This window comes from Taeniopygia guttata, chromosome 10, assembly GCF_048771995.1.
Source record: "Taeniopygia guttata chromosome 10, bTaeGut7.mat, whole genome shotgun sequence".
Taxonomy (NCBI): Eukaryota; Metazoa; Chordata; class Aves; order Passeriformes; family Estrildidae; genus Taeniopygia; species Taeniopygia guttata.
Genome location: NC_133035.1, coordinates 9,382,801 through 9,408,064, shown reverse-complemented (window position 1 = coordinate 9,408,064; position 25,264 = coordinate 9,382,801). Strand labels below are relative to the sequence as shown.

The window sequence follows — 25,264 nt, the reverse complement described above, 5'->3', positions numbered from 1 at the left end:
TATGTTACTCTTCTGGAATTATATCAAGTCCCCACAGGAACGCAGTTCCTGAAACTTACTGCTCTAATAGTTGGAATGTAACTTTTAGTGTTAATCTATTAATGAACAGTTTATACCCAATTGCTCATTTGCTAGAATTCCTGTATTTGATATATAGTGGGTTTTTTACCTGATGCACTTACACCTTCTTCTGTTTGTCTTTGTATTCCTCTCATAGTTCTAAGAGTCCTTCTCTGAATTAGTTCAGTTCCAGTTTATCTTCTTCAAATAGTAACCAGAAATGCAGATGATAGGTAATGTTCAAGCTGCAAGACTGTTACCAGCTCTGATACTATTTGCCCTTACCCAAATCTGAATTAAAAAAATAATTCCAGGTTGTAAAGTCATCTAGCACTAGGTAGACAGTGTTATGTCTGCCTTAATCATATAGGCATTCTACTGTCTATTACTAAAAGTAAATATGTTTGTTCTGACTTCAGGTCACTTGAGTTCCTCATCAATATACCCTGTCTGCCTCGCACCTTATTTGATAGTAACGTCCTGTTCAGACAACAGAGTGAGGTTCTGGAGATGCACTGTAGAGACTGACCTGAACAGCAAAACTGAGGAGAAGGAGACGTACCACTGGAGAAAATGGCCTTTAATGAATGATGAAGGGGAAGACAACAGCAGTACAGTGAGCATAGTAGGAAGGCCAGTTGCTGTTAGCTGTTCTTACACAGGACGTCTTGCAGTAGCATACAAACAACCCATACAGCATAATGGGTTTGTTTCCAAAGAATTTTCCATGCATGTTTGTATACTTGAATGTGAGTCTACTGGAGGATCAGAGTGGGTTTTGGAACAGACAATTCATCTGGATGATTTAGTTAAGGTTGGAAGTGTACTTGACTCAAGGGTCAGCGTGGATAGTAATTTATTTGTTTACAGTAAGTCAGATGCTTTTTTGAATAAAGACAAATACCTGGTGCCTAGTATCAAGCATTTGGTGCATTTGGACTGGGTTTCAAAAGAAGATGGTTCACATATACTGACAGTTGGAGTGGGTGCCAACATCTTCATGTATGGAAGGCTTTCAGGGATTGTAACAGATCAAACCAGCAGCAAAGAGGGAGTAGCTGTCATCACCCTGCCACTAGGAGGGAGCATAAAACAAGGTGTGAAGTCAAAGTGGGTGTTGCTGAGGTCCATTGATTTGGTTTCATCTGTGGATGGCACTCCTTCCCTGCCTGTGTCTCTGTCCTGGGTGAGAGATGGAATACTGGTGGTGGGAATGGACTGTGAGATGCACGTTTATGCCCAGTGGAAGCATGCAGTCAAGTTTGGTAATGGAGAAAGCGATGTTTTTACTTCTGAAGACTCCACAACAAAAGATCCATTCAAAACAAGCGCAGTAGTGAAGAAGACCAGTGTGATTGATGGGGCAGGTATTGTGGATGATGTTTTTGGCACTCCAACTGTAATTCAGGATGGGGGCCTCTTTGAAGCTGCTCATGTTCTTTCACCTACTCTACCCCAGTATCATCCAACCCAGTTGTTGGAACTGATGGACCTGGGTAAAGTTCGCCGAGCCAAAGCCATTCTGTCGCATTTAGTTAAATGCATTGCAGGAGAAGTTGCAATAGTCAAAGACACAGAAGCTGGAGAAGGGACTGGTCCTAAACGCCATCTTTCTCGCACCATCAGTGTGAGTGGCAGTACTGCCAAGGATACCATTACTGCTGGGAAAGATGGTACCCGAGACTACACAGAGATAGACTCAATTCCCCCACTGCCACTGTATGCACTGCTTGCTGCAGATCAGGATGCCACCTATGTTGCCGAAGAAACTTCTAAAATACCTCAGGGCTCTGAAGACCATGCAAAGAGAAAAACAGAGGATCAGTACTCAGATCTGTTCCAGATTCAACCTGTTACAACCGAAGATTTTATAGATTTTGAGCCTGAAAAGAGGGAGAGTAAATCCAAAGTTATTAATCTGTCACAGTATGGGCCAACTTACTTTGGCCGAGAACACTCCAGTGTCCTTTCAAGCCACCTGATGCACTCAAGTTTGCCAGGCCTCACTCGACTGGAGCAGATGTTCCTTGTAGCTTTGGCAGACACTGTGGCCACGACAAGCACTGAACTAGATGAGAACAGAGATAAGAATTACTCAGGTTAGTAACTGACGTATTATTGAATTGACATTCTTCTCAGCAAAGGTAAACTTAGTCTTTGGCTATTTTGGGATAACAAAGCTGAAAGCTTGCATCACTTAGATACAGCAGGAAAGAAAAACAGATGGTAAGTATCTACTTGTAGTTCATACATAATAACTTGTAGTTCAGGTTCTCAGCAGCCTTAGAAACATGCATTCCTCACACGCTGTTATGATAACTTGTATCTATGTCTGCTGTAGTCAGCTGCATGTTTAAAAGTGTGTTTTCTCTGGCACAGGAAGAGATACCTTAGATGAATGTGGCCTCCGGTACCTGCTGGCCATGCGCCTGCACACCTGCCTGCTGACATCCCTGCCTCCCTTGTACCGCGTCCAGCTGCTCCACCAGGGTAACCCTCACAGCATCTGTCTTATTTCTATTATCTGCATATTAATTTTCTATTCCATTAAGGCCATTATCTTGCAAAGGCTTGGTTTAGGCTTCCTACATGCACTGTAAATAGCAAAAAACATATAGCTGTAGAGTAGAAGATTGACGCATGAATAAGTTTGCCAACCAGATAAAACATAGATTGTATATGTAATTCATTGTTTCTTCTAGAAGAATTAAGACATTTCCATACATGAGCATGGGTTTATCTTAAAGAATATTTTATTATTTTCATCACAGCGGGGTTTTTTTCTTCTCAATCTGAGTAAATAACAAAATGTTACTTCACAATAAAAGAATAACTACAAAAATAGAATAATAACAAAAGTTATTTCACAATAAAAGAAAAGAAGTTACCACCTAAAGAACAGAGAAGGGTTTCTGGCCCAAAATGAGTCTGCGTCTGTGATAACAGAGTATTTTTCCTTTGGTCCTTCAACATGTAATTCTTGTATAGTTATGAATGGGGTACTGGAAAATTATGAATCAAGTAAAGAGGAGAGGATATCCCTAGCAATCAAAAAGATACTTCAGCTGTTCATTTAACAGCTCTACTTCCTTTTTAGTGAATCAGTGTCTCTCAGATGTACCCAGCTCTTGGGTTGGAGACCCCACTTTGCATCCCTGAAATAATCCATTTACTTATTAGGAACTCCTAGTCTTCTGAATTGTATTGGTTTATGTTATTGTTTAGGCCTGTCAACTTGCCATTTTGCATGGGCTTTCCATTCGGAGGCTGAGGAGGAGTTGATCAATATGATTCCTGCTATCCAGAAGGGAGACCCACAGTGGTCTGAGCTGAGAGCTGTCGGCATTGGTTGGTGGGTCAGGAATATCAACACTCTCCGAAGGTGCATTGAGAAGGTACTTTTTACTGGTTACAGATTCCAGCTCCATGCTGTTAGATGTGCCAACTATACTAAATTTCCAAGCCATCTAATGTAAAAATACATTTTTAAATGTTGCAGTTTATTCAAAGAATCCAGGAGCAAAACAATTACCCTAGTACTCCAAATTGGAATTGGAGTATCCTAGTACTCCAAATCCAATCATCAATTACATGAGAGTCCTATATAAAACCCAAACAGTGTTCATTCAAGAAATACTGTTAGTAGCTTAAGTATTTTTAAGTAATGAATTGCCAGAGGAATTTCACCTAATAGTAGGAGTTACTGTAACAATTCTAAAGAAAATATTTTTATTTGCACATTGCTAATATCCCACTGTGCTTGAGAGGGGATGCTGTCTGTAATAGTGCTGTATTTCTGACTCTTAAAAGCATTTACAGGCTAGAGCTTTGTTATATAGGAATAAAACATTCTTACTGAAATGACTTTGCTGCATTGTAAAGATAATACAGTCTTACCTCCTCTGTGACAAAACACGGGTTATTTAGCTAAAAGCAGCTTTTATATTTTCATCAATAATAGTAGGCTTTGTTCACTACAGGTTGCAAAAGCTTCATTCCAGAGGAACAATGATGCCTTAGATGCTGCACTTTTTTACCTTGCTATGAAGAAAAAGGCAGTGGTGTGGGGTCTGTTTAGGTGAGTTCTGCTGACTTGAAGTTTGATTAAATCTTAATTGAACGAGGAATGCAAAGCAGAACTCATTCAAGAGTAGAGTTTAATTTCAAGTAATGTTGTTCAAGTGACAGTATGCTAAGGTACATGATAAATAGCTCTATACATTGCATTTCTTTATACAGGTCCCAGCATGATGAAAAGATGACTGCCTTTTTCAGCCACAACTTCAATGAAGACCGATGGCGTAAAGCTGCTTTAAAAAATGCTTTTGCTTTGTTGGGAAAACAACGTTTTGAGCAGTCAGCTGCATTTTTCTTGCTAGCAGGTTCACTAAAAGATGCTATAGAGGTATCTGGTTTTGAGAAATTAAGTTTCAGTTTCTAATTTGACGTATGTTACTGCATCCTTACAAGCTGTCCTCTGGTGAAGTTTTCACAATTTGTGGCAGCAGAAATGGGATGGTATGTCCACACAGGACCCCCTTTTTCCCTGCAGACATACCATTTGTCTCCACAGTACTGTGAAAAGCAACTGGGAAGCTAATTTGAAGGCCAGAATAATTGTTCAGATACACCATTCCTAAGTGGAAGTACTCTTGGGAGTACTTGGAGCAGTGACCCTTCTGGCAAAACTTTGTTTGAACTGCACAGTTAAGTTGTAGTACTCTGTTCAGCCTTGAGCTATTCTGCATGACCTCTTGGTACAACATTCAGTAAAAACACAGAGGTCAAGAGTTTTCTTGTGAAGCAGTTCTGGGATCCCTTTTTAGTGGAGCTGTAATGCTGCTTGCCACAAGGGAGGTGGGAGCTGTGAGAAGGATCATAAGCCAGGCAGTATCTCTCAGGAGACTATGAGATTTAGAGAACCTTTAGAATATCTGCCTATTTGTTTACAGTATGTTTGTCTTCACTTGAGAATATATCTTCCTCAGAGATGTAATTCTACACAAGATGGTGTGAAAAATATCTTACCAGTGATGTAATAGCATGAAAGTTGGCGGATGCAATTATTCTACTAGATAGAATAAAAATAGACATCCTTATCTTCTGCCATATTAATTTTTAACGCTATGTACTGCTAAGCATATTAAAATCCCTAAAATAGAGAAAAGTACACCTCTTTCCAAACAGAAGAAAATGTTACTTGGATATCTATCACTTACCACATTTTTGACCTGAAGATTAATTTATACTTCAAAGAACAGATAAGAGGAGAAAAAATAAATATCTGTTCTGTAAACATTATTGCTATCTACTTTATTTTATAGAACTCCCTTTATAAAACAACCTTTTCCCCACTGCTTTTCATAGGTGTGCCTTGAGAAAATGGAAGACATCCAGTTGGCCATGGTCATTGCTCGTTTGTATGAATCAGAGTTTGAAACCTCTGTCACATACACCTCTATTCTCTATGAAAAGATTTTGGGTTGCCAGAAGGATGGAACTGGATTCAGCTGCACTAAGTTGCATTCTGATCCATTTCTGAGAAGCATTGCCTACTGGATAATGAAAGATTACACACGAGCACTGGATACGTTATTGGAACAAACACCCAAAGATGATGATGAAAACCCAGGTAAGGGAAAATATATTAATCTAATCGGGCAAACTTATTAAGAAAAAGAAGATTAATCTAACACCAAACTTAGTTCCTGCTGTCAGCTAAGCTCAGGAGAGCTGTCTTTGTTTGACACTTCCATACAGTAGTTTTGTAATGAATTCAGTAATGAATTCAGTGGACTTAAATTCTTATTCTTACTTCTAGGTATTAGCAGTATTGTAGCAGGATTTCCTATCCCATCTATTCAAGATTAATGTTAAGTGACAGGTGGCCACGTAGGTTTCATATTCCCTATAGGAATTTCCTTGGGGAAATCTCTACCTGGATAATCATCTCAGCTGCATTATAGTTTAGCTGAGTACAATGTACCTGTGAGGCAGATGATAGAATTTGTATCTTTCTAAATTGTCTTTGTGTGTTTTGATAAATCTCTAATGCAGGAAGTAACTGCAAAACTGAATAATACCATCTAAAAGGCATTTTCAATTGATGTCATATCTGTTTAATTCCTCAGTTATCGTCAAATCCTGCAATCCTGTGGTGTTCAGTTTCTACAATTATCTTCGGACCCACCCTTTGCTAATCCGAAGATACTTCAGCTCACCAGAAGGAACTCTCGCCACCTTAGGTCTAAAAACTGAGAAAAGCTTTGTTGATAAAATTAATCTTATAGAAAGAAAATTATTCTTCACTACTGCAAATGCTCATTTTAAAGTAGGCTGCCCTGTACTAGCCCTTGAAGTCCTTTCCAAAATTCCAAAAATAAGAAAAAAGTCACCTGTAGCTGAAGAAAAAGGTTCATCCAGCCCTTCAATCCAGGCTGACGTTTCAGATTCCAAAGGCCTACAGGATGGTGCTGGAAGTGGTGATATAGACTGGTCAAAACCCATTTCAACTTCCTTTGCTTTGGAGAGCACTGTTGAATCTTCAGCACAATTTGACTGGAGTCAGCCAGCAGTAAAATTTGATGATGAGCCCCTTACTCTTGATTGGGGTGAAGACAAAAATGGATCAGATGAAGAAGACAAGGATGTTGGGATAATGATGAAAAAGTCTGATTCTAAAAGTGAAGATGAGCGGACCTCAGATACAAGCATGGCTCAAACACCACATGGGGAGGTTTCTGAGGCCGGAGACACTGAGGTTGATGTTATTGCTGAGCAACTAAAATTCAGAGCCTGTTTGAAAATCCTTATGACTGAACTGAGGACTTTGGCTACAGGTTATGAAGTGGATGGAGGAAAGCTCAGATTTCAGCTGTACAACTGGCTGGAAAAAGAGATTGCTGCTATGCATGAAATATGCAACCATGACACAGGGGACAGAGACTACTGTAAAACGTATACCAAAGTAAATGGGGATCTGCTTGACCCCGAAGATATTATGGATAAGCCCGACATCGGCTCGTACGAACGGCACCAGATCGAAAGACGCAGGTTACAGGCAAAGCGAGAACACGCTGAGAGACGGAAGTGGTGGCTGCAGAAGAACCAAGCTCTTCTTAGAGTTTTCCTCAGTTATTGTAGCCTTCATGGGGCACAAGGTGGAGGTTTAGCATCTGTAAGGATGGAGCTGAAGTTCTTGCTGCAGGAGTCACAGCAGGTAAAGCAAATTCAAAATTCATTTCTATTGATGAATGTTAACAGTTCTAGACTGTCAGTTATGTCAAATGTTTGAGTTTGTGCCTAGATAGATTCTAGTAATGTTTTGTAAGTGTAATGGTCATGATAATTTTAATGTTCTTGGTGAAAGAAATTTGCTATTTAAGTGTGCTGCTTTTCCCAATATGGATTATTTGGCTCTGAAGAATCTCTATGTGACACTCAGGATCAGGCTACTTACGATGATGGAATTTAAATGTTGCTGTTTTATATTGTAGCTGCAGCATCGTATGTGTTACTATAATATTGGTCAAAACTTCTAGGTACCTATATAGTAAATTAAATTCACAGTTACTGAAATAAAACAAAATCTCATTCCTAGACCTCTGCAGATCATGCAAAGGGGCTACAAGGAATATGGTGTTAGCTTCAAGGCTCAACAAATAATATAAAGTCAGACAGGGTACTATTCTCTTTACTCTGTTATGGCATTTTCTAAATTTCATACAAAAAAATATATTTTACAGGAAATGTTAACTACTACACTGAGCTACAGCAAATAATCTGAGACTGGGCAAGTCTTTTCACATGCTCTAGTCCTAGATTTCTCCTATTTCAAATAGGGGCAACAGACAGCTGTTTTGATGGTACTTGGCTTAGAATGTACATTAAAGAATTTTTTAAAGTTCTCTTTGTTTCCCCTTGAGAAACTCAGATGGGTACAAATTTGGCTTTGTTCCTAAACTCAGACCAGTGACTATTGTACCAACTTGTGCTACTGCAAGTACATTTTTAGTTAGTATTTCTTAACAGACAATCTCCACGCTTCCTAATGAACTACATGAAAATACTCTTCCTGCATGAAATCAAAATGTGATCCAGCAAACATATCTATCAGGTCTGAACCTTGTAATTATAGTAAATAATAACTTGCTTTTGACAGTAATATCTTGTTTGTACTGAGTAGACAGCAATGGAAGAGGATAAATAATCTGGGAAATATATTTAAGATGTAAAATTATCTATTTTTTTTCAAATCAATGATTTTAAAGATAATCTTTCCTTTTAAAACAGGAAACTACTGTAAAACAACTTCAGTCTCCGCTTCCACTACCCACAACACTACCGCTGCTTTCTGCAAGCATAGCATCCACAAAAACTGTGATAGCTAATCCTGTGCTGTACTTAAACAACCACATCCATGATATACTTTACACTATTGTGCAGATGAAATCACCACCACATCCTAATATTGAAGATGTCAAGGTAATTCATAGCTTTGATCTAAGGCCTAATGTTTGATGAAATGGAAAGATAGCAGGAAAAGACAGGAATGAGCACAGGGTGAGTTTAGGAAAGTTTGCTTTTTTAACAGTAGGACAGTACCATTTTCTTGACACTGCGGATTTCATTGAACTTTCCAAGAAATCCTTGCATTTCCTCTTTTTAAGAACTGGACTGTGTTTGTTGCATTGTGAGGGAGAACCAGTTATTTTGTTACTCCTGGAGACTAAAGGAATTTATAAGCACATAATTGAGGTAAGAAAAGAGATTTTAGACAAAATTATTAAATAATGACTACACAAACATTTTGTATTTTATGTATATTGAGTAGCTGTTACTACTTTGAACTGCAGTATTATATAGTACAGCTTCCAGGAATCATTCCATCAAATTTATTGTCATAACAGGACATGCTTAATCACTACTTCAGTATGTTCATTTACTGTGGCTGTTCTGTATTAGAATCAAGTTAATTGTCTTGACATGATATTAGGTGTTGACTGCCATCAAATTATCTTGAACAAATAGTTGTGATTTTCTAAGCACTGTACTGTAAACTTAAAGTAATATTCAATTATTACTTCTTGCACTTGCTTTAAAACTAGGACAGTCCTGCAGAACACATTTCCAATACCCTTTAGAAAGAAATGTATTTTACTCACCTTTTATATAAAACATATAGCTCATTGGTTCTCTTTATTTTAGGTGCACACACTTCATTCTTTAGCAGCTTCACTTTCTGCATCCATTTATCAAGCACTATGTGACAGCCACAGCTACAGGTAAAGAGGAAAGTTTTCATACAGTCCTACATTTGCAATATACTTTGTGCATCCTAAATGGAAATTCTTACTGCATGTGCCTTAAAAAGGGATTAAATGTTTGTTTATGGGTAAAGATACTTTTACACATTAAAGATTGCTAACTTTGATACGCCCGATCAATTTTACATAGATAAAATAAAACCAACCATTCAGGGTTTTCCACTAAGCAGGAGGAAAATCTGATGTCGCTCTCACTTGGAATACTCACTTTCTGATCAGAAAAAATATTTATTTGTATGTAGCAGTCAAACAGAAGCAAATCAGTTTACTGGGATGGTTTATCAAGGACTGCTTTTGAGTGATCGACGCAGACTGAGGACAGAAAGCATCGAAGAGCACGCAACTCCAAACTCACCTCCTGCTCAGTGGCCTGGTGAGACTAAAATAAGGTTACTTTTAGCTCCACTGAACCAGCTCCATGTGCCAGAATTATTTCACTGTCCTATATGAGGGATGACATAGTGGATAATCACTGACAGATGTTTCTAATTCAGTTCTCAAAACAGTAAGAGCCTTTCACTTTTTCACGTATCAAAGCAAATAAAAATAAATTTTGTATGTGGCAAACATCTTGCTTGAAGAAGAGACCATGATCTTTAGGATAAACTTAATGACAATTTGTCGCCCCAAAATGTTTTCCTCCAGTCTACCTAACCCATTAGCAATGTTGTCTCCATAGTAAGTCCTACATGTATGCTGTACTTGGTATAGCTGTCAAAGCAGCTAGTTCTGATGTACAAGCATAAACTGTGGAAATGGTGCAGGAATTTCATAGGCACACTGAACTGCCCATAGTATTTGCAGAGAAATGCAGTGCAAAAGTCCCAGATCCAAGAAGGCTTTTTATAATTTTAAGAAAATAGTATGTTTCATCTGAATAAAAGCATCATGTGGCTAACTAGTGTTTACCATAAAGTGTAGAGGTAAAACATTGCCTTTTTGTCCATTTGTGCTCCTACTCATTTAATCCCTAAATTTTTCCTCTTTGCAGGTGTGAGTTCACTTATCAACCTCTTAAGTTCAGCTCAGGACGAAGACCAGCCGAAGCTGAACATCCTGCTGTGTGAAGCTGTTGTAGCCGTGTACCTGAGCCTCCTGATCCACGCCCTGGCCACCAACTCGTGTAACGAGCTGTTCCGGCTGGCGGCGCACCCGCTCAACAGCCGCATGTGGGCTGCTGTCTTTGGCGGGGGAGTGAAGCTGCTGGTGAAACCCCGCAGGCAGTCTGAGAACATCCCAGGTACACTGCTCCCTAAGGGCACTGATGGTGTGCATTTTATGCCTCTTCTAGTAGGAGAACCTTCCTTCCTTTTAAAGAACTGAATTTAAGAAACTACTGGCAAGAAAACAGTTCCGTTAACTAAAAAGCGTAAACAAATAATAGCCTTGCAGTTGTCCTTTGTAATGGCATACAGCACATTTTGAATTTGCCATAAAACTGTATAGTTATTATAGTCATGACAGTAATATTAGGTGCTTACTTATAACATTTTTCAGGACTTTCAGCCATTATTTTTAGGGAAAAAAACCCCAGGTGATATAAATCAGTGTTAATACCTATGGGTTTTTTATGGGAGATGAGTGTTGTTATTTCGTGACTGCAGTAAGTAGGAAACAATATTTCTGAAATCAGTTTATATTGCAAGGTAGGATTTCACCTAGCACAAGACCACAGAGAAGAAATACCAACTTCATCTGGAAGAAAAACAGCTCATGCATATGTAAGTTCCAACTAAACCCAGGGTTTTTCAAAGATGAGCAAGTGTTAATATGCTGCATGAGGAAAAGCAAAAGTGGAGATTGAATTCAGACTCTGAAGACAAAGACAGATACAACCATTTGTGATAAACTTGAGCAATACTGAAAATCACATCACACAGACTTTTAAATCACCAATAAGCTTGAAATGTATGCAAAAATTAGACATTATCGCTCCAGAATGTGGAACCAAACAGTAATAAGGCATTGCACTATTTCAAGTATGGACAACAGATATTTGTCATTCATGGAATAAGTTGAATTCATTTTGGGCAGTTATTTTCATAAGGTAACAGCATTAATAACTTCTGTAATTCGTGTTCATTTGAGATGTATTCTGTTTTCCTTTAACCTTCAAGCTGCTACAGCTTCTGATGTTTCAGAGGATGGTAATGAAGGTTTGTAAAGACTTGTAGTGTAGATGAGTGTTGGTAGTGGCTTTTTTGAACAAACAGAATAGTTTTTAAATACCTAGCTCCCTTGTAATAAAGTAAGTGTGATATTCAATGTTGCCTGGCCAATAACACTTTGAAAAACAAATTCCATGTTAATATTTTGGTTACTATTAAGGCATTTTAAATCATAACACTTTAAAGTAGACTTCAGTTGTCAAAAAGCCTGTCTTTCTATTCAAATATTTTCTTTGCTACCCTAAGAATTCCTTTATTTATATTTGAGTAACTGTTAATTGTGCAGCATACTGTTAAGTGATATTTTACATATTACTTTATTTCTCAACAAAGTTTCTGAGTTTCTTTATTTCTTTCTTGAGAAATTTTTCAGCTAAAAGATGTTTTAAAAGCTACATCTCCTAAGAATTAATCCAGTATGTAAATATAAAGCAAAATATATTTTTTATAATATATCCAATATCTAAATACCACAATTATTGAATTTATCAGAATGAAACTTCTTTATGATTGCACTTACTTTATTTAAGCTGGCTTTGATTCTAAATCAGTAGAAATTAGTACCAATAATAGTGGTGGTAGTTGCTTCAGTTATAAAATACAGATGTTTTAAAGATGCGATATTAATATAAATTTTTTTTTAATTACCTGAATTTAGCACCTCCTCTTCCATCAGAAGAAATGGATAAACACCGCCGTCGGTTTAACATGAGAATGCTGGTGCCAGGAAGACCAGTAAAAGACAGCAATGTACCACCACCTGTACCTGCAGAAAGACCCTCTTACAAAGAAAAGTTTATTCCTCCAGAACTCAGCATGTGGGACTATTTTATGGCAAAGGTAATTGAAAATTCCATTAAGTTTTAAAAGACAAAAATAAAGTGAAATTTTTGAGCATTCTTAATAGTAAGATGCAGAATATTATCCTGATAATAAAGGATAAAGAGCCCACAACTCTATTACCTCACTTTCAAAATATGCCTCTTGTCAGTAATAGTGATTAACACTGTCCCCCCCACTAATTACTTGTATGTTCAAGGACATTGACTTATAGGTTAAATTGGTGTCATTTAAACTCTGTGAGAGTCATAAGTGAAGTCAGAGAAGAGATAATTTTTTTAGAGATAATTTGGTTTTAGATAAACTGTTTTTAGAGATAATTGTCAGAGAAGAGAATATTGTTTTTATACAGATTTTGCTTTGCATTGCAGCCCTTTCTCCCTTTATCAGACAGCGGTGTTATATATGATTCTGATGAAAGCATTCACAGTGATGAGGAAGAGGACGACGCTTTCCTCTCCGATGTGCAGATCCAGGAACATACAGATGCCAATTCTTACAGGTCAGCAGAAATTGTCACTCTTTTAGAATAATTATGTCATATGCTTACCTTTGCTTCCAAATTTAAAAAAATATGGATCTCTAGCACCATCCAACATACGTCAAGCAATTTTAGTACTGTGGGCAGACTTGTCTGTGGCAATGGGATTACGGAAATTACAAATTCTCATCACAATAACATTTCCCCATTTACTTGCCAGTAAAAAAGGGATTAGGAAGTTAAAGTTCTGTGGTTTGAAGTTTTTTGGGGAGGGGAAAACAACTGAGAAACACCCATTTTCATTTTTAAGACTCAACGTAAGGTACCACAATGCCAGCTCTAGAATAATGATTTAGACTGCTGATTTGAGCATGTCGTTTTTGAATGAGGTGCAGGTTAAATACAACCTTTCTAAAGTGTTTTTCTAACCTCTGTATTTCCTTAAAGAGGAAAAATACTCTGTAGATAACTCTTAATGTTTTTTTAACACAACTAAATCTTTTTATACAGCTGGGCTCTTCTACATCTGACAATGGTAAAATTAGTTCTGCACAACATTAAGAACTTCTTTCCCATTGCTGGTCTGGAATTCACTGGTATGCTAAATCCTGCTTTACATTTTATTTTTTTTATATATATATATGGCTTTCTATCAGGCTTCATGTTTTAATTCTAACTTTAAAATTAAAATAATTAAATATATTATTTATTACAATTGCCAACATGTACGTTTCCTTTCAAAATTTTTTTTATATTTATGTTATTATGGAGGTTTTATACTCATTGTAGCTGAATTTTTTTTTCTTTGAGCCTTACTTCATTAATATTTCTGTTTAGATCTGCCTGTAACTTCTCCATTGGGCATTGCTGTAATAAAAAATTTAGAACACTGGGAACAGATTCTTCAAGATAGAATGGACCAGTTTGAAGGCCCACCTCCAAACTACATCAATACTTACCCCACTGACCTGGCTGTAGGGGCAGGACCAGCTATTCTCCGCAATAAAGCAATGATTGAACCTGAGAACACACCATTCAAGTAAGTATTCATTTCCTAGCAAAAATACATTCTTCGATCACAGAATTTCTAAAGAGGATTTCCTCCTCATGTTAAACAGACAAATGAAGGCTGCCTAGCTCTTAGGTCTAGTAGCCAATGTTTTACAGAAACCATTTTCCCACACCCCTTTGTTAATTCTTATGCAACTGCCTGTCTCCTGTAGCAGCCTTTACTTCCTCTGCTGCACCTCTCACAGCTGCAACAAGAAAGGAAAATGAGGAAAGAGCAGAGGTTGTAGGATTCAAGGGCAGTGGCTGCTGCTGGGAACACCCTATTCAACCTGTTTTATTATTCCTTCAGTAGCAGTTGTCTCTTACTGTGTCCCAGCAACAGAAGAGTTATATAATACATGCAGATGTCTGGGGGAGGAGAAAGACAGTTGTACTAAGGTCCTTTTAAGGCTGATCTTCCTGTGTTTAGACAGTGTCACGCCTGGAGGTGTCTGTAAATGCAGATAGTGAACTGTGTTTTCAACTCAAAAATAGCTTTCTTTTCTCGATATATTAAACTACAACTGAGTCAACGGTGCAAAATGAGTCAGCAGTGCCCTGGCAGCCAGGAGGGCCAAGCCCTGGGGAGCATCAGACAGCATTGCCAGCTGGGCAAGGGAGGCAATTGTCCTGCTCTGCTCTGCTCTGCTCTGCTCTGCTCTGCTCTGGGGCAGCCACACCTCGAGTGCTGGGGGCAGTTTTGGGTGCCACAGTATAATAAGGATATAGAACTATTAAAGAGCATTCAAATGACGGCAGTGAAGGTGGTGAAGGGTCTGGAGGTGAAGCCATGTGAGGAGCAGCTGAGGGCACTGGGTCTGCTCAGCCTGGAGGAGACTGAGAGCAGACCTCACTGCAGGTACAGCTTCCTCTTGAGGGGAAGAGGAGGGGCAGGCACTGATCTCTGATCCCTGGTGACAGCCACAGGATAGGAGGGAATGAATGGCCTGAAGCTGTGTCAGTGGAGGCTTAGGTGTGTAAGTAGAAAAAGCCTCTTCACCCAGGAGGTGGCTGGGCATGAAACAGGCTCCCTGGAGAAGTGGACACAGCACCACCAACAAAGTTCCAGAAGTGTTTGATCAACACTCACACACACAGGGGAATTCTTAGACTTGAGTTAGGCTTCAATGATCCTTGTGGGTCCCTTCCAACTCAGGATATTCTGTGTTTCTTTCTTTCTTCTGTTTTATCCAGATCAAAGGATTACTCAGCTCTTCCAGCAAAAAGGCTCTGGCATTTTCTTGTGAAGCAAGAACTTCTTCAGGAGACTTTCATAAGATATATATTCACAAAGAAAAGAAAGCAGAGTGAGGTAACCAAAGGATATAACATTTTTAAAAAGAAAGCTCAATTATAACTGTTCCTCAGTCTCCTCAGTATTTAATTTTCCTTCCCATTTTTCATTGACATTTCAGTTTCTCTCATTTAACAATGTTTGGATTTTTTCAAAATCAACATGACTGTCATGTTGTTGATTGGGATATCAACTGAACCAAATATTTTTAAACAAGACATAGCTCACATTTACGTTTTTGAATAATATCCTAATAAACAGAACATTTGCAATAACAGTAAAAAGCAAATTGGAAAATTCTTTCTTCTTTTGGTGTGTCATACTGAAAAAGGAATTTAAATGTGCTATCCATTTGTGTATATGTATATATGCATGAGTAATATATACATATAAAGGTAATATTATATAGTAATATATAATATGGGGCTTTACAAATTATACCAGTTACAACTGCTATGTTCTAACTGAAAATTTAAGCCAACACATAAATATCGTGGGAAATAAGTATATGATTTAATATCTTTTAGAATTCCTGTAAGTATGGAGTTTGTGTGTGTATTACTCCTCCATTTATTTACTATATCATACATTTTGTGTTCATCTAGGAGGCATTACATTTTAAGTGAGTTTGTTTAGATTCCTGTCTTAGTTTCTGTGCCTTTATAAAAAGTTAAAAATACATTTGTCATCATTTACTGACAGAGTGGCCTTTAAAATCTAGTTTGGAATGTTTCATTCTTTTTTTATATTTGTTTGTGCATGTGTTTTGTGTTTGTGACTGTGTGATGTTATGTAGTCTGTAGAAGATCGTGTGGAGCAGGTCAAACAAAACTGCGTAGCAGAAGATCACAAAAACAAGGTAGTATCCCTTCTCCCAAACCTCTAGCACATTCTTAAAAGTTCTGTGGAACTGGCTTTTCTTTTCTAATGTGACTAACAGAAGCTGTGTGTTCTGTGTAGTCTGTGTGACAGGCTTTTAATCCATGAACTAACTTTGGATGTTCTGATAATTGGGATGAGTGAACACCTTGTAAATAGTGCTGCACACACAACTTTGTGTTCCTTACACTCAAATATCACTTTTGGCTACTAGAACACCAAAGAGTATGAGAAGTCTAAAGTTTAGCTGCTGAAATAATGCTAAGGCCACTGAACTTTTCTTGCATGAATTTTGTATAGATTTTTGCACTCTGAATGTATCACTTCAAAATGGATTTCCACACTAATTGAAGTTTTTTATAAATGTTTTGTAGGTTGAAGCAGATCTTGGATACCCTGGAGGAAAAGCAAAGATCATTCACAAAGAATCAGATATGATAATGGCATTTGCAGTTAACAAGGTATGCCTCAAATACTACAAGAAATATAATAATATATCATACTTATAGTTAGTATAAATTTTGTATTTGTGCTGCATAGGCAAACAGCAATGAAATTGTTTTGGCATCTACACATGATGTTCAAGAACTTGATATTTCAGCTCTACTAGCTGCTCAGTCATTTATATGGATTGGGGAAGAGTATGACAGAGAGTCTAAAAGGTAAGACTGTTTCTTTGTGATGATATTAATAAGAGTATTGATTTTCTGTGAGGCTGTGTCTGTATTACCTGTGTAAGCACAAATAGAGCATACAAAAAACATTAATTACTCTTCTTTAGTAGGTTTCAGATTGCTTTGCAAGTGAGGGAAAGCAAGAGAATAACTACTGTCTTTAGGAATGCGTGCACTGCGCAGTGATGTGAAATCCCATGTGGTGCATAAGATAATGAAAGAAGTGTTACCTTGGACACCCTGCAGTTCCCTTGCAGCAGTGCAGGTTGGAGGGCAGCTGTGGTAGCTGATGCTGGTTGTTCCTGTCCCCTCCATTCCTGCACTGAGAGCTGTGAATGCATCAGCTGCAGCGAGCACTCTGCTGTACCAGCTTCCTGCACACTGCACACACAGGTCAGGGACAGCCCAACAATATTAGTCTCAGGGAAGCTTATATTCTTATACTGGGATCATCTCTTGAGATTAAACATGGATAGATTTGGGGCTCATGGAAAGAATTTGTACTGCATAAGTGCAGGAATTATCAATTTATAGTCTCATTATTGTCACTTCCTCTACCCATTGCCATTAGGCTCTTGACAAATAATTAAAGATTATTAGGGGCAAAGAAGCATTTGTTTAAAGCAGAACTGTTCTTTCCCAGTTCTGATGACGTTGACTTCCGTGGTTCTACCACAACACTGGCTCCTTCAAGTGCACCATCCTTTGGAGTGAGTCAGATCCAGCCATCTCCATCCATGCCCTGGCTAGGCACTGGGCAAACCAGCACTGGAGCTGGTGTGGTGAGTACTTCTGTGTGTGCAGCTCAGGAGAGGGGACTGTTTATCATCTGTTATTTACTAGAGAGACCTAGTGTGCATTAGTCATCATACTGTCAACCCAGTATTGACATAAAAGGCCAACAGCAACCAAGACCTGGCCAAAAAGGAGGCCAAACTAAGCATTTTCTCATACACTCTGGCACAGAATTATTGTGATGTAGAAAATAAAGGGTCGGTCTGGGTGGTTTATTGTGGGAAATAGTAAAAGTAAGAAGACTTTCAGAAAGCTGGGAAAGCAGGCCTTAGAAAGAGAAAAATTAGAGCTAGCTGCAGCTGCAAAGTCTGAAAGCAGAAAAGTTACAATAGTACAGTAAGCAAGGACATGAAACAATAGTTTGAGTTTTAGGCTTGGCCAAGATAGACCTTAGAACTGCAGAAAAATATGCTTAGCAAGATAGAAGGTTTTAAGCTGAATAATGAAGTATTGTGTATTGTTAGTAGAAAGCATACAAGCAAGTATTGTGTGAAGCAAGTGTACGTGTGCTTTTAGTGACTGGGTAGAACAATTGTCTGTAAGCTTTAACAATATGCTATTGGCTAGAAAGTTTTTAAAATGCTCTGTAACAAAGAAATCTTCAGCTGCTGCTGGCAAGACATGAGCTGTTGCCATCTTCCAATTGTCTCAACCATGTAATGAGACTGATGCTGCAATAAAGCTCAAGGAACATATCCCAGCAGTCCCGTCCTGTTTGTGAAAAACCACCAACAGTTTTCTTTCTTATGGGAATTCTGATGAAGGACCATTCAAATAACATTAGCTTAATAGATTTTTTTTAACTAGGGGACACTTACCATGTAATAGTATAAACAAAATTGAATAGTGTATTTGTCTTTTTCAAAATTATTTTAATTTTTCTTTGTTTCATGTAAAGCTGATTAAAAGAAATCTGAATAACGTCAAGAGGATGGCTTCACATCCAGTCCATCAGTATTGTAAGTGAATCATTATTATGGAATTGATAATTTTCTACAAAATACTGTACTATTAATGATCATCTTTTAATCTTAGATCTTACAGGAGCACAAGATGGAAGTGTCCGAATGTTTGAGTGGACAAGGCCACAGCAGCTGGTGTGCTTCCAGCAGGCTGGAAATGCCAGGGTGACAAGGATGTATTTCAATGCCCAGGGAAATAAGGTAAGTACAACGTATAGGGTTTTGTGGGGGGGTTGGAGATTTTATTTATAAGGAAACATTTGGTTGTGCTGTGACCTCTAAAGCAGTTTTACTGCTGCCATGCAGAACTCTTGGGTTACCCTAGAACAATGATATTGTTTTGTGCATTTTGGCTGCATGTGGGAGCTTTGTAATAAACCCTGACCCTTATTCTGCTTTCTTTTCTCTCAGCTCCACACTGCTATCCCATATCCTATTTGCCACATTTTCACACTATTTGTTCTCCCTCTTCAGAAATCTGTGTTCTCATGTGGTGACCTTTTTAAATTAAATATTTTTTTAAAAAAATAAGGAGATTCCTTATTTCATAGATGTACACTTGTATCAACAATAGAATCATTAAGGCTGGAAAAGACCCCCCAGGATCATCAAGTTCAGCTGTCAATCAGTATAGGCACAGGTCTTCAAGAAGTGCCTCCCACTTTGCATTCTGTCCAAGATAAAGTATTCACAGAATGCATTACCTAGAAGAACTTGGAAGACAGGGATAATTCAGCCCCTGAGTTGAAGGCTGTGAGTGTACTCCACTAGAGTGGAGAGCAGAAAGAGTACAAAAAGGCATGCTTTGGCCAGAAGTGACTCTATGAGGGATATGAGATGCAGAAAGAAGAGTGGAGAAAGAAACTGGCAGGAATACCCACCTCTTCAGTTTTTCCTGTTGCCCATTCTATTATTTTAACAGGTCTTGTCTGCATTTTTACTGCCAAAATATTTCACTTCATTATAGTTAAAAACTATAAAAAGTTAATTAAAGATGTTTGGGCATGACTGTACATAGCTATAAAACAGCAAAGGTGACATAGCTGGAAATATAAAGTACCTCTCAGCATATCTATTTTCATGTGGCATAGAATGTCATTTAAACTTATTCTAAAACTTATTCTAAACATGTGTTTTGAGATATTGCAATCTTACCATTATGTGGGAATCAATCTTAAGTCAGAAATTAAGATGTACTTGTTGTTGCTGTTTTTCACATGAAGGTCATTCAGGCAGGACTTGTGAAACCCAACTAAAAAGAGAAAATATAAAAAATATTTCTAAATATTTCTAAAATTATTTTGTGAAGCGTTTCCAGAACATGCTGCATAGAATATACAATATAAAATGTTATTTGTTTTGGTTAATAAATACAGCTCACTCATTTTACCATTCATTACTACAATCTTTCCATAATTATTCTTACCATGTTTTTATGGCATGCTGTCATGCATCTTGCTTTTTAAGCATTTTCAAGTAGAGTCATGGAGTAATGATGCCTTTGTTAGCTTTAGCATCTAACAGTAGGATTTTCAAGATAAGCTTCCATACTTTCTGTATTTCCAGAAAAGAATTGAGTATGCAGGAGAGCATCAATCATTAAATAATCATTAAACAATCAGCACTGAACTCACTTGGCTTCTAAACTAGTTTTTATTTTTTGTCTTCACGATCATTGTTATTGATATTCAATTTGTAGGGGAAAGCTTGGTGGTTCAGGTGAGTTTTTCCCTGAAGTCAGCAGTTTACTGTCATGAAGCATCCAGTAACCACCATGTCATGCTAATAAATGCAGTTTATTCCTTGCAGTGTGGTGTTGCTGATGGTGAAGGTTTTCTAAGTATTTGGCAAGTAAACCAAACCACCTCAAATCCTAAGCCCTACCTGGTAAGTAAACAGAAATTTTTTATTGTTATTATTATTGTAGAGGAAAGCAAAGTCTTTGAAACTTGAGACAGGCCCCAAGTGACTTTAATGAGACATATTTGATTTTGCTGCTTTTTAATTGACACACTTCATCAAAACAACTGCAGAGTTTCAATGTTTTCAGAGTTTCAATTGTAAAACCAATTGACCATAACCATAAGCTACAGTGTAATTACAAATACTCCTTCAACATTGCCCATGTTTAAATTAATAATCAGAGCCACAACTAATGACTTTATAAGCCCAAAATTTAGTAAAAATACACTCTTCAATACATTTTACTGCTTCTTAATATGAAGACCATGCTTAATTTAAAACTCAGGCTGTTGTCATTCACTATACTGTGGATTTGTTCTTTGTCACTTATTGTAGTATCTTTTCATTTTATACTGGATTTTAATCCATTGTTCCATTCTCAGAGTCAAACTGTCAGTTTTTTACGCTTTGTTTCAAAGACTTTCTGTGTTTTGCTGTCACTGACATCAGACTGACAGTAGTTACATGTGATGCAAGTAACAACTGGTAAGATTGCACTTTTCTGTTTCTTTTGTTTTTAATAGAGTTGGCAGTGCCACAGTAAAACCACAAGCGACTTTGCATTTATAACCTCCTCAAGTCTAGTTGCTACATCGGGACAATCCAATGATAACAGGTGTGTTTAAAGAAACAGTGAAGAATTTCAAATTTACTTTTTCATCTCCCTTAACTTGCAAAGCTCTTAGGCATTAATGTGTGGCTGACATTTTAAGGCTCGTTGTAAGTTTTGTTACAGCTTGAACTTGCCAGATAATTTCTTTGAATATCATTTCTTCAATTACTTGTTTCCAAGTTTAGTTTGTGTGAGGAGTGGTCAATAATTAACCAGTTTTTTCAAGTTGTATTCCCAATGTAACTACTTTGACATGATGCTGTTGCTGGGGGGGTAGAAATCTGTTCAGCAAAGCAGGATAATTCTTTTTCTCTGAAAAGAATAACTTCTACAGTTATTTGACACAACCTTTGATCAGTACACATTTTAAGGGTAGAAGGTATAGTTCCACTAAGAAGCACAAAAGAGCAAAGAAAATAATTAAAAGTCTTAGTTCTTTGCAAATGCTCTCCAATAACTGCAGAGTGTTCAGTTCTGCCTTCTAGACTGACATAAAATGAGAGCACTTTTGAAGTCATGTCACCCCATGAGTCACTTGGCATAATGATTTTGGATTTTTCTCCCTCAGAAATGTGTGCCTCTGGGACACCTTGGTTTCATCTAGTAACAGTCTTATACATGGTAAGTGCTGTGGTGAAAATTGAACCTCTGCTTCTTACTAAGGAAATAGTGCTTGTGTGTGCATTTGGGGCAAGGGGAAGACCTTGTACTGGGGAACAGATCTAAGTTTGTGTTGCACACTGATACATGCACCTGGTTCTACATGTTCTCTAGCATGATGGTAATCTGCTCTATATGGAAAAGTATGAAGAACATCATAGAATGGTTTGGGTTGAAAGAGACCTTAAAAATCATCTCTTTGCACTCCCCTTGCCATGAGCAGGGACACCTTTCACTAGACCAGGTTGCTCAAGATCAGCTATACTTTTTCTAAATCAGGAATTTATCTGAACTTCATATGGTGAATTTTATATTTTCTCAAATTTTTAAGTCAGGTATGACCCTGTATTCTAAAGTAACTTAGACTGCATGCCATGCTTTCTTGTGCATTAGATCTAGGTATTTAAGAGAGCACTAAGCTGTCAGCTGATAAGACATTACCCATATGAAGGAATATGTCTGCAGAGTTAGAAAATATTCAGGTAGCAATTTATAGAAGAAAGGCATTTTAAGATTGAGAGCTACTTACAGTTTCAAATCTATTAAATTCTGACATCCTTCTTCTTCAGCCTTCACTTGTCATGACCACGGTGCCACAGTACTTCAGTATGCACCCAAGCATCAGCTGCTCATTTCTGGAGGTAGGAAGGGATATATCTGCATCTTTGACATCAGACAGAGGCAAATCCTTTTCACCTTCCAAGCACACGAGTCAGCTGTTAAGGCCCTTGCGCTGGATCCTTCCGAGGACTATTTTGTCACGGGCTCGGCCGAAGGCAACATGAAGGTAAGGCACGGAGGAGCTGGGTTCTGGAGGAGGGTGTTTGGCTGAAGCAGTGTACTGTCTTATAGAAACAGCCAGATAAATGCAGTAACAAAACAAAAACAATCCTCAAAACCCCAAACCTACGCTTGATGTATAGCTAGCTTGCTTTACATTTATACTGCAAACTGAAATGTACTGAAATATTCAAGTAGGTTTTTTTCTCTTCTGAAGAATAGACTTCTTAAAATTGTGAGACTGATTTTAAGTAGATAATGCAAAGTGCATGGTTCTGAAATCTTACCTTTGTTTTTCTCTCACTTAAAAATGTTCTGGCTTTGCTGTAGGACATTTCTTTGTAACACAGGGGGCGCTCAGCAACTTCACCATTGTGTAAAGTTTCTGTATCTCCAAGTTCTAATTTTTTCTCCTGATGCTATAGCCCCAGACAGCTACTGAGAAGTCAGAGTAGCAGAAAACAAACACCAACATGAAAACAAATGAACAAAACAAATAAACCAACAAACAAACACACAAAAAAAAAAAAAGGCAAAAAAAACCACACAGAAATACAGTCCCTGTTTTAAGGGCCGTTTTACCTGAATACTAAGGGAAGGAAATACAACATGGTAAAGAGAAGGTGAATACAGTTTCTTTCCTTTTCTGGAGGACTTCTTTACAGGAGCTTTCATGGCGTGGCCTTGCTGAGGCTCCTGCTACTTAGGGCACAATAGGCAGCTGTGCTTCCTACCCCTCTAATTAATTACTATCTGCAGCATTCATTAGCAGGAAAGCATTTCCAGGTGCTGGAAAGCTGACAGTAGTGATCTTAGATGAAAATGCAACTTTTCCATATCTGCAGCTTTCATGGGGGCAGCTGGGAGAAGGACTCTGATCAGGTAACATGGGGAAGCTTCACCCTGCCCGATACCCAGCTGGTCCACAGTACAGCGGCCTTACACTGCATCAGCAGCCTCTCAAGACTCTTGGACTTATTGCAATGAGGCAACAAAAAAATATCCTTTACCTTTCTCAATAGAGTTTAGAACAGCCAGGAATCTGAAACATTAGGGTGGAAAATACAAATCCTTGAATATTCATCTCCTTTGTCATTCTTTTGGTACAGGTGTGGAGACTGACCGGCTACAATTTAATTCATTCATTTAAAAATGAACATGCTAAGCAATCCCTTTTCAGAAATATTGGTGCTGGTGTCACCCAGATTGAGACTGTGCAAGGCAATCGTATCTTCTCCTGTGGAGCAGATGGCACACTGAAAATGAGGGTTCTTCCCAATGCTTTCAATGTACCTTCAGGCATTTTTGACATTCTGTAGCATCCTGTGAGCTAATCCTGGTTTCTATAATGTCCCTATGAGTAGCTAAAAACACAGTGATATGCGCTGTGGAAAGAACACATTGTGTTTCCTTTCAAATGAGTTACTGCAGCATTAAGTATTATGGGGAGAAAACCAACACTTTTACAACAGGTATATTTTGAATATGCCCATAAGGATCACTGGAGTGGAAATGCATGTACTGGATTGTAAAAGCAAGGAATTCAACCCAGTATTGTTGGTCTTGGGGGAGTTATTGCTCAGTAACCCACAAGCTGCATTTTGTGAGTGTTACAAAGATCCTGGCGGTTGTCAGTCACTTCACAAGCACTGTGGCTCTACAAGTCAGTAAGCATTTCTGACATGATTCTGATTATTTTTATTCTGGTTTTTCCCACTAAATGAAGCATGTATACAAATTCTCATTGTAAAATAATTTAGTTTTAATTAAGGGTACTCAGTGTATTTGATTTCTGCAGAAAGTGTAATGGATGCAAACACCGTGGAACATGTGCAATCAAGGACGTACTGTGAGAGATGTATCATTTTATGCTGAGATTTTTTTTCCCAGTTAGTATTATTGCACAGTTGATACTGTAACTTGCACATCAGTACATTTTTAAATGCAATGGGGTTTAATTTGCACAGTATTTTCCTTTCTTTCTGAGCTATGTTTTCTATTGGACACCTGCCTTTACTTTAGGAATGTATTGTAAGCACTAAATGTTTGTAGTGAAGACATCCAGCATTCTAGTCAGCTTTGAGTTTTGAAAATCATTTGTTCAGAAAATACTTCATTAAATGAAGCTGTTAAGAGAATACCAATGGAACATATAATGCCACATTTCAGATGAATGTCAGGCTTTATGTGGCCAGCTAGTAAATAGTGGATAAAACTGGTAACTGAATTATTACCAGAGTATATTGTATAAACTATGCAGAGTTCAATATTGTTTGCTTGTAATATAACTAGCTACTGTTGTCAGATGTATTTTTCTGTTGTAAACAAAAAACATGTTCTTCAAGGACTGGAATGGATGTCTGTGTATTTAAATGTTAACAAACTGTCTTATTCCTCCAATGAAATTTTGATGTCTGTGCTGTATTGTAAGATATACTAGAATAAAAAGCACCTTTCTCCAAAGGTGATTTTAAATTGCAGCTTGTGAAGTAGGAGACGTATGAAAAGAAAGAAGGGTAAATGTCACTGTTTAGTTTTCCCTTTGTAAGTTAAATAAATTACTTTTATTTCATGAAACAGCCCATTCTAGAACTCTTCCTTATATTTAAACAGATTTATCTAAATCTCCAGTACACTGACTGGATACTTACTGAGTTAGCTTTAACTTGACCTCAGACTGTACCGAAATAAAAAAGATTAGCTGTTTACATTTTATTTTC

General features: G+C 37.8%; 1 protein-coding gene and 1 long non-coding RNA gene across 5 annotated transcripts in view; one reads left to right on the top strand and one right to left on the bottom strand.

Annotated features, from left to right (window-relative positions):
• DMXL2 (Dmx like 2) overlaps positions 1 to 25,121 on the top strand; it is a 48,308-nt gene extending 23,187 nt beyond the window's left edge. The window contains exons 18-44 of one of the 4 annotated variants that reach the window (XM_030281391.4): positions 480 to 2,159; positions 2,440 to 2,550; positions 3,286 to 3,455; positions 4,041 to 4,138; positions 4,300 to 4,465; positions 5,428 to 5,692; positions 6,192 to 7,279; positions 8,353 to 8,544; positions 9,268 to 9,344; positions 9,632 to 9,759; positions 10,378 to 10,626; positions 12,213 to 12,394; positions 12,766 to 12,896; positions 13,386 to 13,471; positions 13,713 to 13,914; positions 15,120 to 15,237; positions 16,016 to 16,078; positions 16,473 to 16,559; positions 16,639 to 16,760; positions 17,416 to 17,554; positions 18,466 to 18,526; positions 18,603 to 18,730; positions 20,339 to 20,416; positions 21,016 to 21,107; positions 21,673 to 21,725; positions 22,334 to 22,551; positions 23,654 to 25,121. In XM_030281391.4, the coding sequence (XP_030137251.3) occupies positions 480 to 2,159; positions 2,440 to 2,550; positions 3,286 to 3,455; positions 4,041 to 4,138; positions 4,300 to 4,465; positions 5,428 to 5,692; positions 6,192 to 7,279; positions 8,353 to 8,544; positions 9,268 to 9,344; positions 9,632 to 9,759; positions 10,378 to 10,626; positions 12,213 to 12,394; positions 12,766 to 12,896; positions 13,386 to 13,471; positions 13,713 to 13,914; positions 15,120 to 15,237; positions 16,016 to 16,078; positions 16,473 to 16,559; positions 16,639 to 16,760; positions 17,416 to 17,554; positions 18,466 to 18,526; positions 18,603 to 18,730; positions 20,339 to 20,416; positions 21,016 to 21,107; positions 21,673 to 21,725; positions 22,334 to 22,551; positions 23,654 to 23,863 (6,194 nt within the window). In that variant the 3' untranslated portion in view covers positions 23,864 to 25,121. Of the gene's footprint in view, positions 1 to 479; positions 2,160 to 2,439; positions 2,551 to 3,285; positions 3,456 to 4,040; positions 4,139 to 4,299; positions 4,466 to 5,427; positions 5,693 to 6,191; positions 7,280 to 8,352; positions 8,545 to 9,267; positions 9,345 to 9,628; positions 9,760 to 10,377; positions 10,627 to 12,212; positions 12,395 to 12,765; positions 12,897 to 13,385; positions 13,472 to 13,712; positions 13,915 to 15,119; positions 15,238 to 16,015; positions 16,079 to 16,472; positions 16,560 to 16,638; positions 16,761 to 17,415; positions 17,555 to 18,465; positions 18,527 to 18,602; positions 18,731 to 20,338; positions 20,417 to 21,015; positions 21,108 to 21,672; positions 21,726 to 22,333; positions 22,552 to 23,653 lie in introns of all 4 variants that reach the window. The other 3 variants (XM_030281390.4, XM_030281393.4, XM_030281392.4) reach the window with 3 other exon arrangements.
• LOC140684814 (uncharacterized) lies at positions 18,750 to 22,433 on the bottom strand. Its single transcript, XR_012057619.1, has 2 exons — positions 22,294 to 22,433; positions 18,750 to 19,781 (listed from the first exon to the last, which is right to left on the bottom strand). It is a non-coding gene; the product is annotated as an uncharacterized lncRNA (long non-coding RNA).
• Positions 25,122 to 25,264: the final 143 nt, after the last annotated feature.